At 28.4% G+C, this 16,679-nt stretch overlaps 1 protein-coding gene across 10 annotated transcripts in view; it reads right to left on the bottom strand.

Moving 5' to 3' along the window:
* LOC142323477 (paired amphipathic helix protein Sin3a-like) overlaps positions 1–16,679 on the bottom strand; it is a 100,108-nt gene that overhangs the window by 71,003 nt on the left and 12,426 nt on the right. For 5 of the 10 annotated variants that reach the window (XM_075363172.1, XM_075363175.1, XM_075363169.1 and 2 more), the window contains exons 2-3: positions 9,129–9,248; positions 7,096–7,229 (exon numbers count right to left, since the gene is read on the bottom strand). In XM_075363172.1, coding sequence (XP_075219287.1) covers positions 7,096–7,229; positions 9,129–9,231 — 237 coding nt within the window. In that variant the 5' untranslated portion in view covers positions 9,232–9,248. Of the gene's footprint in view, positions 1–7,095; positions 7,230–9,128; positions 9,249–10,294; positions 10,433–10,756; positions 10,909–16,679 lie in introns of those variants that run through there. The other 5 variants (XM_075363170.1, XM_075363173.1, XM_075363174.1 and 2 more) reach the window with 5 other exon arrangements.

The following is a 16,679-nucleotide window of genomic DNA, read 5'->3' as shown; positions in this document are numbered from 1 at the left end:
GACTAAATTTATGTGCAAGTAGTATGAAAAGAGTAATAAACCTGTTACCTATTGTAACCTAGTAATATGTTTTCATACTCTAAGAAATTAAATGTTTTCTTCTAAAAAATAAATGGCATTTAATCATTCATGAAATATTTTCTTTAAATCAGTTATTAAAAATTTTTACAGTAAATTGATTTTCATGAGCAATTACACTTTCCTGACATAATAAACTGACAGCGATGTATTATAACCACTGATACATTTTTATATAATAAAGATCATTTAAGTCAATAATTGGACTATTTACAGTGAATATCTTTTAAAAACTGATGGTGCTTTTTACTTTCCCACTAAAAATAATATACAATAAATGTTGCATAAACTTAAATAAAAAACGTCACAAGTTTAGTTAAAAGTTGTCTACAGAATATGGAAAAAAATAGTTATCACTAGAAAAATTTTAAAATTGAATTGTTTCTGACAATATGAAATTATCAATTCTTATCAAATAATCTCAATATTCATAAAAAAATTCTACTTTGGCTGAACAAATTGGGACAAACAAAATATATTATCAAGCTAAGACAATAATGTCAGTATCTAATGTTTATATTCATATCATTGCCTTACAAAAAAAATTTCAAATTAATATTATAAATTTTACTTATTTTTCCTCCAAACTGATAAATGAATATACAAGTGTCCCAAATAGAACACACAATTTGAACTGCATGTCATTATTGCTCTGTTGGGTTGGTGGCACTGTAATTTCCTCATTCATCATCTGTTAATGTTGGCATTAGTTGTCATAAAGCTTTACACATAGGAAAAACATCCACATATGGTGAAAACATTTAAAGTAAGGAGAATGTTATGCAGAAGCAGTTATCAGGATATAAATTATTGGATTTGTGGGCAAAGAACTGTTGAAAAATATATGAAAAGTCCCTGCATCCAAAACAAGCCACTGTTTATTGTATATTTTGAGCTGATGAAGTGACTGGGTCATATTTTTAGAAAATAAGGCCAAAAATGCAATAACTATAAATGAAAAATATTACATGATTATTTATTTATTTGTGGGTCTGGAACACATATGATTTCAGCAGGATGGGACTACCTGTTAGTTACACTGCACATAAAACAACTGATTCATTATAAGAAAAATTTCCTTCCTGTCTCATCTTTTACCAAGGTGATCGACCAGATGGCCATCAAGGTGATTTGACAACATGGAACCACTTTCTTTTGTGAGTTTGGATAATCTAGAATTGTATATCAACAAACCACAGCCAATTTCAGAGTTCAAGGTGGAGATTCAACATTGTATGGGTGAAATTGGGCCATAATTATGCAGATATCATAGAATCTTTTTTTGAAAGAGAAAGGAGTGAGCTAGGAAAGTTGTGGGAGAAATTTGTCTGAGATTTTGCAGGAAAATTAACCAAAATAAGTACATTTTGTGTTAATGTCATTTAAAAAAAAAAAAAGATTATACTAAAATATTAAGCCTTACTTTTTTACAGTCATATTTAGATTTGGGAAAATTAGCAAATACTTTGATACGATTTCAATAACTGAAACATAGTTGAATTGTGAAAGAAATGTTGTACTAAATGTACTGCAAAACTTTTGAATGAATCATCAATTTGTTTAACATGATTTCTATAAAATATATCAATGATTTCTTGTGCTGTCTGTTGAAGAGGCAAAGGGTCCTCTTCCTTTATTTCACTGTTAAGCAGTAGCACAAATTATGCCATAGGGATGTGTTTACTGACCACGGACAGTAGGTTCAAACAATTGTTTAGTTCTGGGACATTCTTAGTGTAGACCTGGTTTAATTCACATTATTAACTTTTAATAATTGACAAACAGTATTTTAAATGACAGGAGTTTAGACACAACTTGAATCTAATCTAAGGAATAAAACTCACATACTATTTTTTATTGCTGAAAGAAATAATAACACTCCATTTATGTGTAATACCAACAAGCTGAATTACCCAGTGTTCCTCCAGATGCCAAATCATATTTATTACCTGGAAGGAACTGGAAACCTTCTAATAAAATTTTGAAAATATTACAAATGCAAAGTTCTAAAATTTGTACTTGCTTTATTCCTTGAATCATGAAATCTAAATGATTTCGAAAGTGCATCTGCAGAAAGTAAATCATAAAAAAAACTACTAGTGTTTAATTTTGAAATTTCAAAATCATTTCCTGTGAATTTTTAAAATTGTGATAAAGAGAATAACATGGAATAAAAAGGAATTGCAGTAATAAATAATACTGGTCAACTGACCAATGACTCCAAAAGAAAAAAAATACTATAATTAAAGTAGCAGTGGAAGAAATCAATTTACCATGATACTGAGATATTAAACATAAATTTCTCTAATTTATTCTTCATTTTACATAAAAATCTGTTCAGATGAAGTAGAAAAGGGCTTATAATGAAGATAAAAAAGCAGCAAGTGAAAATCAACTTTAATAAAATTATCAATTGATCACCTATAAGTTAACCTAACACACACTTCCTTTATGTTAAAAAAACTTGGAGTAAATAAGTCATTCAAGTCAGCTCAGCAGTTCCTGAATTTTATAGGATACATTTTGATATACATATACACAGATACTTTAATTTACACATAAAGACAATCACTGGGACTAATGTGTCACATTAGGATCCAACTGAGTCCCCCAAATCAAGTCAAACAGAATCAAACACCTTTTGCCAAGAAGGCACAATGCCAGCCATATAATGTGATGTTGAACCGCAAAGGACATAAGTGATTTCCCAGTTAAAATTTACAAACTTCCTCTAGAATTCATTTTTTTTAGCAGGTCTTTGAAACAGAGCTGAAGGCTTGTTTGTATCCCATTAAATCTACTAGTTTTTAATTTGTCATAATCTTTTAGCCTTTTTATAGTTTTTCTATGGCTAATATAATTCACTTTTTCACTAACAACTTTGCAAAGACTATTTTCTGAGCTCTTGACTGAAGGATAGTTATTAACAGCTACAGAGATAAATTTCTCAATTATATTAACTGTCACAAAATCATGGTTCACTACACAGCTTGCTTCTACCTTAAAAAATTTCTCGGTCAGTTTCTTTAATCTTCTATTTAAACAATTTCTGTCCAATAGTTTTAGAACTGTGTATGGTTATAAAATCCACATAAACAGCTAAATGAATATTAAATAGATTCTCTGCCTCATGACCATGAAAAATTTACCAAACAATCCTATCTAGCTTTTTATAAATATTATGTTGATGCTTGCCACAATATTTTATATTTCAGTTATGATTATCATAATTAAGAGAGAACAAAGTTATACTCCAAAACGCATCAACTACAACTGTTCAAAGTTGCAAAAGCATAACACATGGATGCACAGAAACTTGATTGTGAAGTGGTGAGGGCAATGCGAATATGGTAGGGGGATAGTGCGATGCGTTCAAGGACTGAGTAGAAGTGTAAATTCGGTTGCCTTCTTGCATTAATGTATTAGTTTATCCACCGCACATAGTTACCAGCATTTATGATCAGTATTTTTCAATACTATTTTTTTGTAAACTGTCTTTTCAAAACTAATTTTATTTCATTAACAGAATTTTTAAATACTTAATCTTAAAATACCTCATCTAAGATGCAACCATAGATTAGGAAGAGAATACCTCTAAAAAGCCAAAGTAACTGTATTTTTTTACGATTGTCTACAGCAAACTAATCAAAGAAAATCCAGCAATGGTACGTGCAGAAATTCAAGCTTGCGTAGTAGACCTTTGAGGAGCATCTGTTCATATTGTGCATAAAGTGATAGAATCAAATAAACTGGGAGAAAATGGGAGTTTTAGTATGCCGGGAAAAACTCATGAGAATGAAAATGAAGATAACATTGACAATTTTCAAAGATGTGTGTTAAGAAAATATATATAATGTTCATATACAACATAAAGCCCTGCCAACACTGAAAAAGTTTTATTATTCATTTTAAAAACAGAACACCCAGATCTATAGATGAATTGCAGTCGTGAAACTCTGAGGAAAATTCTGTGATATATGTATTAAACGAGTAAATTATCTAAAGAAAATGAACTTTTACAGATTGGAAGGAAGACCAATGATTTTTTCAGATGAATCTTATTCACTTGACACATGGGAAAAGTTATGGTTGGACTGATGGCTCAAAGGCTATAAAACACCTATATCCAAAGGAAAAAAGCTGATACTAGTTCAAGCTGGCAGTGAAGTGGGAGAAATTCAAAATGCTCTTTTAATTTTTACATCAGATGTAAAAATTATTACATCAGATGTAAAAAAAAAAGAAAGATTATCAGAACATGAATGCTGATAATTAGAAAAAATGGCCTAGAACAAAGCTAATCCCAAATCTTCAACATAAATTGGTTTTAGTAATCAATAATGCTCAGTACCACAATGTAGTCACACAAGGTGTCAAATTATAACAATAAAAAACATGAACTGTTAACAGTGACTTTAAAACAGAAATATTCTGTGCTCAGCAGATATGTTAAAAACAGAACTGTATGAATTAATAAGATCGCCACTCCACCATCTTGAAATTAAATAGATTGAGTTGATTTGGGCAAAAATCAAGTCAGGTAGTGGACAAAAAGTCTCTAGTTGGAAAAGTGTAAATGATATAAAAAAAATTGTTGAGAAAAGATTTTTTGAACTGCAAGAAGAATATTAGAAGCAATGTTGCGAACATGCAATAACAATAGAAAAAAAAAATATTATGATACAAATCGAGTTGCCAACATGCAAACTGAAGGGTTTACAGTTTGCATTAATGACACTAGCACTGGCAGTGAAAGCAGTGATGAAAGTGTTATCGAACAAGGATGATACAGATGAAGTGAAATCCAATGATTGAGCTGCTTGATTAAAAAACCCTTATGTATCCTAATTTACTATCTCTTTCTGTTAAATAAATAATGAAAACTTGTAAAGAATAAATTAAATTTAAAAAAGTAGAAATAATTGTAAAAATTGTTTTTAAATATTTTAGCAATTTAAATAAAAACAATTAAGCAGATTAAACAAACAATAAATATAACAAAAGAGAAATGGTCAGATGATATGTATCTATGAGCATTCAGTGTGCTGTTGGGCATATGCATGCATGCACACAATACATACTACTGTGTGCGAGTGTGGTTGATCCTCCGTTCCTCCCTACGCGTTGACTTGTGCATTTACGTTTTTTTTAACTTTGAACACATACAAATATTAGAGTGACAATGCTAGGAAGAGCAGAAAATAACACTGAAATTAATTATGTTGATACCTTCATCTAAAGTATCAAAATAATTTTAAAGGAATGTTAAGTTCAAAAAAAAGGCAACACAATCATATACAATATCAATGTGAAGACGGTTAGATAAGCGTTTAGTATCTCTCATTTCACTGATTAAACAAGAGTGTACAACAAAAATCAGCAAGACATTCCTTAAATTTATTATTACAGTAGTTAACAAAAATATCAGTGTTCTCAACCTGTGAGAACAGATGCTACAAAGGTATTAAACTGAAAGAAAAACAAAATTTATAATTTTAAAAAAATCTGAAACTGACTATTTTGTGTGCACACTAGGAAAAAGACACATTCAGAAATTGGTTGTCATTCCAATTAATAATAGTGAGTAAAATGATCCGAAAAAAAGATACAAAGCCATTTTAAAGTTATCCTCACACAGTTTCTTCCACGATTGACTGAACAATACTTTCACTGAAAGGAAAAAATAGCATGCAACTGGTAAAGAATTGCAGGTCTCAGCAAAACAGTGCCATTTATTAAAAGCAAGAGAAAAGGGGGAATCATGTAGTGGTGTTCAGACTATGAGCCCAGCTTCAAAAATTTTGTGAAGAACCACATATTAACAAATAAATATAATCAATTACTTACATTAAAGATCATTAATTATTCAATTTACTATAGTCTTTTACACTTCATGAGTGTTAAAATAGGTTAAAAGATTCAAATCATTAGTACAAAACTAAGAGGAGGAAAAGATTAGTAAGCTGAAGGGTTAAGACGTATGAGGAGTATTTATCGAAGATAAAGAACACAATTTTTCTGGAAAAACCTTTTTCCAACATTTCCTTTAAGGCTATACACTTTGTCCAACGATGCTGAAGTTATTTGATCCCATCCTATAGTATGATTTATCATAGTCTCCAAACTAGGAAGATGTTTCAGCAATAACTTCACTTTGTGCAAATCTCTTTCCAACAAGCCAGTACCTTATATTTGGAAATAATAACAGTTTGAAGATGCTAAATCTGGTAAATAGGAGGAATGCAGAAAAGTCTGGAACCTAAAAACAACAATTTTGCTGTTACAATTCTAAAAGAGTACGCTAAAAGCTTCCCAATCGACAATAGCCGTTTTTCTTCTGGTTTTTGCAATATTTTCTGCTTATTTTTGTTCTCTTTGAACTGTTGCCCACTGTTCCTTGGTCAGGTCGGTAGTGATGTATCCAAGTTTCAACTATTATGAAACAATACAAAAATTCCCCCATGAAGCACCTCCAAACTGTCCTTAGAAAAGTTTCTCATTCACACTTTTGATCAATTATGAGTGTACGAGGCACCAGTCTTGTGGGCAGTATTTGCACATGTAAATATTCAAGTAAAACATGATGTATCATTCATTGGAGATTCTTATCATCTTAACAATCTCTTACATTTTCAATATTCTATTTTTCATCTCTGTGGAATGAATTTTTTTTCAATATTCACTGGAGTTGTAACCAGAAGCTGTCTAGAATTTTCAGCATTGCTTATGTTCATATGACTGTTATGAAAATAACCAAACTACTTAGTTTACATTATCCATTTTTCACAAATCAAAATACTTGATTGATTCAAGTAACTGCTAACAACAGAATTCTGAATGGTAAAACTCGGTCTATACTTCTAACAGAAATGAAGAATGACCTCAACAATGTACTACAAGCACAATCTTTTGAATTTGTACAAACTTATCAACCACCCAAGATATATATTTTTATGAAGGCCTTAAATCATTATCATAAATATCTTGCACTGTATGTCAACTTTCTTAAGATAATACCTTTATTGTAGAAGCAACAGCAGGCATTGAAGCAGAAAATGCAGCTTGAACAGGAAATTGAGGCACTATATTTAAATCTGCTGGAGAAGGCTTGATTGTTTGTGGAACATAAGTGGGCTGTACTCCACCTGAAACTAAGTTATGAGCAAAAGAGAATTCAGAATCATATAACAATACTTATATTCTTTCAGATATTGAACAAATTAACAACTTATCTTACTCAAATTCATTAAAGAACAAGATTTTTTTTAAAAACAAATATGTGGCATTAGACTATTACACACAGTTTAAAACACATAAGGAGGCAAAGACAGTAAACTTTGGTCACGTAAGTTCAATCTGCAACTTTTGTTGCAGTACCTTTAAACCTGAAGTCAACTGATTCTAAATAGGTGGAGTTATATGTCAAGTAAAATATAGATGACTTGGTTTATGGTGCCTGGCTACAGCCACCAGCCACCATGGTACTGGAGTTTGGTCTAACAACAATGAATGTAGTTTCATTATATATTATTGCAATTAAGTCTAATGGACACTAATTTCCTGACAGATGTTAAGGAAAAAATGCTTGATCTTGCTTCTGCAGGATCAACTTTAACATTACAACTTCTTGATAACATTGATAAGCCATTTAAAGAGACTTAAAGATTCACGCAGAGCAGATGGGAGAAGAAAAATAACAACACATAAGCCAGATATTTATTAAATGGCAACAGACTGAATTAATAATATGCTAATAGTCCTAAATCTCTGAAGATATCTCCAGAAATTATATAAAATAATTTTAATAAACGACATCTCTAAAAATGTTTGTAAATTACATAAGTAAATAATATAATAATCATAAATCATAAACATGAACAGATCCTTTTAACAGGGTTAAAGGGTTTCACATTAAACTACAAATCCTGCATATTAAGCGATTCAGGAAGCAACATATACATACAGAATTAAACATATCTAACGGTCTAAATTATAAAGTTGAAAAGAAGGATTTTTTATACTAACTACAATATAAATGTGTAAATTGAGACAAGTAATTCTTAAAGTAAAAATGAACTGAAGATGAAGATAAAATACTAAAAGTTTAGTGTAATGAATGACCATTAGATTATATTTAAATTACAGAAAGGGTAGGAGGACTAACTAGTAAGAACCGTTGTGCTACGAAAAAGAGGAAGAATGTAGGTAAGGCATCACCTAACAAAGAGTGCGATTCCCTCAGTGAATCACATTAGTTTATTGTTTTACCTAAGAACAAAGGTGTGAGATATAATAGTAATATTAATGATATATAATGTTTAAGTCTAGACTACCACTATATAGAGTAGTGGCTTGTCTCTGTCTTACAAAAGAAAGAATCTGAATTTGGATTCTGGTCATAATCAATGTTATTTGTATGCTATGAAATTCATTGCTCATAATCATCATGATGTAACTTATCGAGCATCACATCTATGACTACTGGAGAAAAAAAATGAATATTACTGGCAATAACAAAACACTGTATGGCAGAGTTCCGTGTGCACTCTATAATCCTCAGGAAGGCACAAATACTCCTGAGTAGCTTAATAATAATCATGTAATATGTAAAAATCATGACATGATTTTTAACCAACAATTAAGTTGTGGTTCAAGTTTAATCTTCCTGAAAACCATCCATAACTCTGTCTCTATGTACAGTTAGTAGGCAGTCAAGAAAAAAGGTATATGATATCACTTAAGAGCTATTTGGTTGAATTCAAGTACTACTAAAGAAAAACTACACCTTTTTGACCTCAGAAGAATAATGAAAATTAATTATATATATTTTTTCTTTTTGTAATTTTACTATTCACATTAGTTTCAACCAGTGCGCGGGTAAAACAGTAGAAGACAAACAAGCTGAAAAGAAGTTCTGGTAAATTTCAAGAATATCAAAAACTAGATCATGCACAATACCAGGAATATTTTTTCATATCATACGATGACTACTACAATTATGGCTACAGCTTCAGAAATGAAACAAACTTATTAAATTTTAATTAACTTACCGGCTGGCAGGGTACGTGGAGTATGCCGTGGGGGTGACAGATGTCCAGGAGGGTAACCCCCACTGTTTTCTGTCTTAACCGGCTCCTCAAGACGGCGTTTCATGACAAATTACATCTGCACTGAAATTAAAAAATAAATTCTAAAACTTAATTGGTACAATGATTTACTGATAAAAACATAAAAATAACAACTAAGTACAGTGAGTAAATTGCTTTTAAATTTAAGTTTTGCTACTGTGAAGCTGCAGAGGATAGATTTCAATGCAACCAACACTCCTTATACCAAAGAATCAAACCTAAAGAAAATAAATAATATACTTCACTTGTATCATGGGGTAAAATTCAAGTATGAAATAAGGATAAGATAAAGGCTTAGAGACTTTATAGTATCCAGTAGTGATTTTCTGTAATTTATTTTTATAATCAGACCATACAAATACATCACTGCAAAATCAGGAGTTTTTAAAATTAATCTATACATATCTACCCACAGAGACCATTGAATTCATCAAATTAAAAAATTCATTATTACAAAATATTTATAAATGTAAAGCGTTGCAAGTTTAACTGCATATTAATGCCCAAATCTTAACATGGAACATTGTTATTTTTAATAAAATTAAAGATTATTCAATATTTATTCTTAATACTTAGAGTAAAAAATTCTTAAATATATTTTACAATAGACTTCGAAACGATTCACAGTTAAAGTACATTTTTTACCAGAAATCACAATCAAGCTTGTGAGGAAACTTTATTTAAAAGTGAAAGCTAATTAATACCCTGATAAAGTTTCTACAACTTTCACCTTTCAAATGTACTACTGCACTTTATTAAAAAAAAGCTGCCCTATAAATTTTTCAACATACTACACTATGGTTACCAATATTCAAGCATCCATTTATTTGACATGGATGCCAAAAAATTTTTTTGGATAAAAAATGTTTTGGGACTACTTCACTATAAAATGGATTGGAAAATGAATTTAAACATCTTTTTCAATCTTTTTCGAATTTACAAAAGTAAAGCACCAATCAAATTCCGCAAAATAAACCATTAGAATCAAATATTGTAAACTGAACTATAAATTTAAAAAAAAACTTAATAACCAGTAAAACACTAAATAAAATAAAAATAATAGCATATAAAGAAAAAACATAACCTACTCTGTACAAAGATACCAAAACACGGGGAAATTCATCTTAACAAACAGAAAAATTATGAAATTTCGCTTTTCTATGATACTGTTACGAGTAACCTTTCGAAAAAGATGCCCTCATACATATTAATAAACTTTACGAATTTACTTTTTAAGGATTGTTTTCATCAACAAATCTCAAGTAGACAGCAAAATTCAATTTACTGACATCTCATACACGATAGGTTATGGCAAAATTAATCAGCTTTATTTTAATGAAGTATATCCTAGAATTAAAAATCGAGAACGTACGAGTTTATTTAAAAACGTTTGGATCATATAAACAAACCAAAGATAAAAAAACTGAAATCAAAATACATAATAACGGCACAGTTCACAAGAGATCAACAATACTGTGTATCTATTTTCACAAATTAATTTCTCCACAAAATGGCTTCTTATACTTAAAATCAAATCCGCAAAAACACACCTCCCAACAGTAAACGGAATAAAGACGAAAATATCTGCACAAAAGTAAATAAATATATAAATAAATGCCGACTAGATACATACACACATATATTCAAACATCGCGATTAATACACATCACTCATAACAACACAGCATTGTGTACAACCTAAGAAACTTATGCTTAGTATGGGGCACGTTCAGGGCCATTCATTGCGTCCTTTCGTATCCCATAAAGCGGCAAACTACAAAAAAATCATAATTTACTCTTATATCTTCATCCTGCGATATTTAAGGACACTCAAATTTTGGGCTCAACGCGAAATCAAAACTAAGACTACTAATTTCTATAATTCTTTGTTCAGAAAATTCTTTCCAAACTGGAAATCAAAGATATAAAAATTACATCTAATAAATATTAATTTCTATTCAATAATTTTAATGCCACAAAAACTTCATATAAATTCTTTTTTCGATAGGTCAATAGCACAAAATGAAAGTGGACATCTGTAAGTTTTCATAACCGAGAAAAACTTTTAAATAAGTGCATTAACAGAATAAAATTAATCACAGAAGGCATGTAGGTTCAAAAAAATCGTCAAGTTCTTTTTTTAAATTCATTAACATTCTAAATGTTTTCAGGGAGAGAACTGCATAATTTTATTCCAAAATAATTCAACTTTATATGCATTCGGTTACTGTCATACATATTCAACTTTGTAACATTCATTTTAGCTTTAATATATGCATTCAACCGATGCCAAAATCTATTTTAAGGCTAGATATCACCAAGCCATAAGGATGCAAAACCTCTAACCAAATGATTTACAACCATATAAATATAAAACTACATTTTTAATAAAACTGTTTATCACCTTTTCATTCTGTATTCACGATCAATCATTTACAACTTAGCTTTAATGTTGATTATGTCAACTGCAATTGATCATTCTACTTCTTGTTTTTTAATATAATTATAAAAGATTCTACATATTTGATTGACCAGGAAATTATTTTACAGAATAGCTCTATAACAATCCTTCCTTTTGTTGCTATGTGATATACATTTATACATGTTAGATAAGTAGTAATAAATCATCCAGTAAGTGAGCAGAAATGTATAGATGTAAAATGTAACGGAGTATATCAGTACAATTAAAAACAAAAATTTACATTAGACACTTATTAAAGAATAAACGAACTGCAAAATTTACAAACATGGATGTACATACTGAAAAAATACTGTTTTAGTAATTATGAAAATAAATACAAACTGATATACTAAATTAATGAATTACTTGTATGCAGGGATACTTTTGATATTATGTAATGCATTTTCCAACAGTTATTACAAAATTAGTTTATTTAAAAGTAAACACTTATTCAAATCTCAATGCAATGACAATTTTTTTTTTTTAATCAAGAGCGTATTGGAAGGACCTGCACATGAAAAATGGATGAGTAAAATAATAAATATTTTAAAATAACTTTATTTTCTATTTTAAAACGGATCTTTGGGATATTATTTTCTACAGTATAACAATTAACATAATTGATGATTCTTAGCTGATCTAAAATATCATACTACATCTCAAAAGATGCATCAAATCTCAAATTAAATTTACATATTAGAATTAGCAATAAATATCTAATTTATTGTATTCACAGGTTTTATATAAAACTCAACATGATAAAGATCTTTACTTCCCATAATATACGACTAATAAAGATTGAGTAAATAACTGAACATCAATACAAACTCATACCCTTCCTTCATAAAAATCAACAATTTGACAGATGCTTACTTCTGGTATAATTATCATTTACATGCAGTAAAATCTACTTAACACTGTGGGATATTTATTAATAGTCTAGCAAACTGCATCCTAGCAGCAGAATATAATTTATGAAAATAAATTCTCATTCACTTATTAATATTTCAGTTTGCTTTTTTTCTATATGCTGACAATTTTCAGAGATCTATGTTTCATCAGAATTCACAAATATATGAATCTTGAATTGAAAACATATATATAGGTATGTTTACTATATCACAAACACATACAGCATTTTTAAACAAGATTTTTGCCTCTCTGTATTTTAATTAAAAATTTATATTTTTGTGGGTTCTGATAAAGTAAAGATCTCTGCAAGAGTGCTCAACACAGAGAAAAAGCATTAAGTGAATGGAATCCTACTTATTCTTATTCAGCAACAACCCCTTTGAAAGACACTCTTTCACTGCTAATTACCACATTTCAAATAAAATTATGATTGCCTAACTGTTAAAAAAATGTTTGATACAAGGACCAAGTCAGATAACTCATCAGTCAACAAATTACATGACCAAGTTTTATTTTTACTTTTGAAATTGGCAATTTAGTTAAGCCAAGATATGATCATGATGTATTTATATCTAATCTATATTAATTTTAATTATATTACACACTAATTGATTTTTATAATATTTACATTTTTTTTCTCGATATATCAACCAGATTAATACAAACAGAATAATTACTGTTGAAAAGCAGATCTTCCATAGTGGAAATATATTTTAAAATCCAGCTTTGTTTTCTTCATTAACATAGCTTAAATGATTTACATACAACAAAGTTATACGTATATATATATATATATATATATATATGTATAACTTTCCCTTATTTTAAATAACAAATTTTTTAAATGTTGTTCATCACCCTACTGGTATAAAATTCATAAATACAGAGAATAATTTAGAAATAAATATTAATAATGAAATAGAATATTTAGACAAATTCTATATTTACAAATAAGGACATAAATTTATGCATACACGCATAAATGAACAAATAAATTTTGAAAATGAATTCTTAGACTGGCACATCTGATGTCGTAGATGACTTAATTGTAACAAATTTTAATTCAGTTAATAGTGACAACTATCAATTTTAATTTATAATGAAGACAATGTATTGCCCGAGTAGTATTTTAATAAATGTTGACTGATCAATGGATTCAAAAAGTGCATTTTACATAAGTTGATATGTTTGCAGTGAAATAATATTAATCTGGTGTGTTCAGCTTCAGCTTCAGCTTCAGCTTCAGCATCATCATCATCATCATCACCACCACCATAAAAAAAAGAAATAATTTCAAACATTTTTCAGCATAGATTATAATTAAAATTTAAGATAAATCTGTATACTAAAAGATCTCTCAAAAGGTGAGTTCTGTTTTAATACTTTATCTAACATTAAATATCACTGTGTTGAAAATACAAATCTTATTTAAAATAAATATTAAACAGAAAATATGGTTATTAAAGAAATAAGAACACTTACCACAACACAAGCATTTTCAAAATGTTCCCTTATTGACAATACAAAATTGTTATCAAATATACATTTATGAAGAAAACATCTGATTTAATAAATAAAAATTTAATATGTTTTATAAGTCATAAATTAAAATTTTTCGTTAAAAAATCACCTGAGCTTGGGATTGTCATTGTTAAACATAGTAGTTATGATTAATATAGAAAATATTTTAAATTTGTGTTTTTTCTTAACTTATTATTTATTTTATGAATTCCAAATTATTTCTTATATTAAATATGGCATTTATTCTTTATCACGTTTTTTGATGATTAATTGTTGCCATTTTTATAGTTACAATAGTGTTCTGAAAACTTATTAACTGAACTAGCGGTCTTACTGAAGTATATTTTGTTCTGATCATCATTTAATTTTGTTAAATTCCAGATAAATCATATTAATTATTTATTTGAGCAAATGGTAGTATTTGAATATGCACAGATTAATTGTAAATTTTTACTATATGTTGTAATTATGGGAGTATATACTGTACTTGTATATGTTTTACTATACTAGTGTATATCTTTGTAAAAAAAATTAATATTATTTATTATATTACTGGGATATAATATATTTTATCTATGTAATTTATGTTCACAATTATTAATGTTATATATGTTTGTTTTTGGTTAAAGTTTCTTTTTTTAACACATTTTCCACAACATTTTTATTCAAAATTACAGGTGTAACCATAATGAAATCATTTAAACTGAAATTAACAACAACAGTAAAACAGATGTACGTAGAAAACCTAACAGTAATAAAAATAAAATTTATATGACATCAAACTATTCTTGGATTCATAAACTAACTAAATATAAATATTGATGATTAATTTTTTTTAAATTTATTTTAAAATTAAAAAAAAAAATTTACAACAGAATCATTTTTGCCAATAGAAATGCAGTTGTAATCAACTTTCAAGATATTATATATCTACATAAAATATAGAAATAAAATAAAATTAGTAACCATGTAAAAATGTAAATAACAATAATAAACTGTCATTGTCAACAATATAAGGACTTCTCAAAAGCACTATATTTTGGTAGTATTTTAATGTCTTTTTGTATTGTAGCTGTCAATTTGTAATTTTTTAATATGTAATAACAAAATAAAAAATATATGCATATATGATAAAATGATGATACATTTAAGTACTAAATAGAAAGTACAGATGTTGTCATATACATGGCTCATAACATACCCCCTTCCTGTTATAAGGAAAACACAGTGACTCTAGCCATTCCATTTTAACCTTACAGTTGGTACCTCATAAATATATGTACAGCTGCACACACATTATAGTATAGTACTATCTTTTTACTAACATGATATTTTTACTTATACAATTACATGTAATCATAAATGTAATGATTCATCAAGCTCAAATTCTCTTCTAAATTCTAATGAGTGGTAACTAATTAATACAATAATAAACAACTATAACATACATAACTTTAGTATTCTATAAATCAGCCAGTTTGTTTAATTATTCTTTTCCCCAACTTTAATAAATGAACATTAAAATAAATTTTTGCATTATAATAATTTGCTCAACGAGAGCTATAAAGCTCGCACAAATTTCAAGTTAACAATATTTTAACATACCTATTGTGCTCAGTTAGAGAAATTTGAACCATCTAGTGTGACTGTTCAGATTATCTTTATACTTATTCAGAAAATGAGGAAAGCCTGAAGGAATATTCTTTAGGGTCATAATCAGTGGTATTACACTGGGTAAACAAAATTTGACTTAAAAAAGCAAAAACAGTATTTTCCCTATTGACCTTTAAGAAAAAATGCATTAAATCTGCCATTCTGAAACTCCTGCTTGACAGAAATTTCAAGTTTGATTTCTCGTAAAAAAGAAAAGCAAAAGCAGCTGCTGTAACTTTCATAAATTAAGTCTCATATGCATAAAATCTGTACCTAAAAAACACAAAAAAAATTCCCTGGTAGGCGACTGAAAAGTGCTACTATATGTACATATAAATATTCAAGAACATTTGCTGATAGTCGATAAATATAAGGATAATAATGTTGATTCCACAGCAGACTTAAATTTTAATACATTTTGAAAATGGTTATCTTTAAGCAGGTGAAAATTTCTTCTTACAAAATGTTTAATCATGATTTTAAAATAAAAAATGTTTATGTATGAAAAAATAAAATGTATAAACTTAGGGAAGAAGTTTGATCAACAGAGCATTTATTGAAGCGACATACATACGTAGTACTTATTTAGACTAAAGAATATAAGAATTTTTAGAAACAAGGACAAATATCTTCCTCACTAAACTGTCAACCTATGTAAAAATTTTCAACCATCTGCAATTTCTATGACATGCATTAAATAAAAATTTCTAAGGGAATTAAAAAAAAGAAATCCAAATTTTCATCTAAATCTGTGATCATTCTACATAACACACTTACATTCAGGAAAATAAACCATTAATTCATATTCTAAAAAAGAATACATTTTAAATTGGCTATGAATTAATAACGAAAAAATTCTTTCCTGAGGAAGCATTAAAAATATAACTAAATGAAATTATTAAGCTACATAAAACATCCTGCAGCACA

Source organism: Lycorma delicatula, chromosome 4 (assembly GCF_047948215.1).
Source record: "Lycorma delicatula isolate Av1 chromosome 4, ASM4794821v1, whole genome shotgun sequence".
Lineage (NCBI taxonomy): Eukaryota > Metazoa > Arthropoda > Insecta > Hemiptera > Fulgoridae > Lycorma > Lycorma delicatula.
Note: the sequence above shows the minus strand (reverse complement) of the source record. Positions and strands in the feature narration are given on the sequence as shown.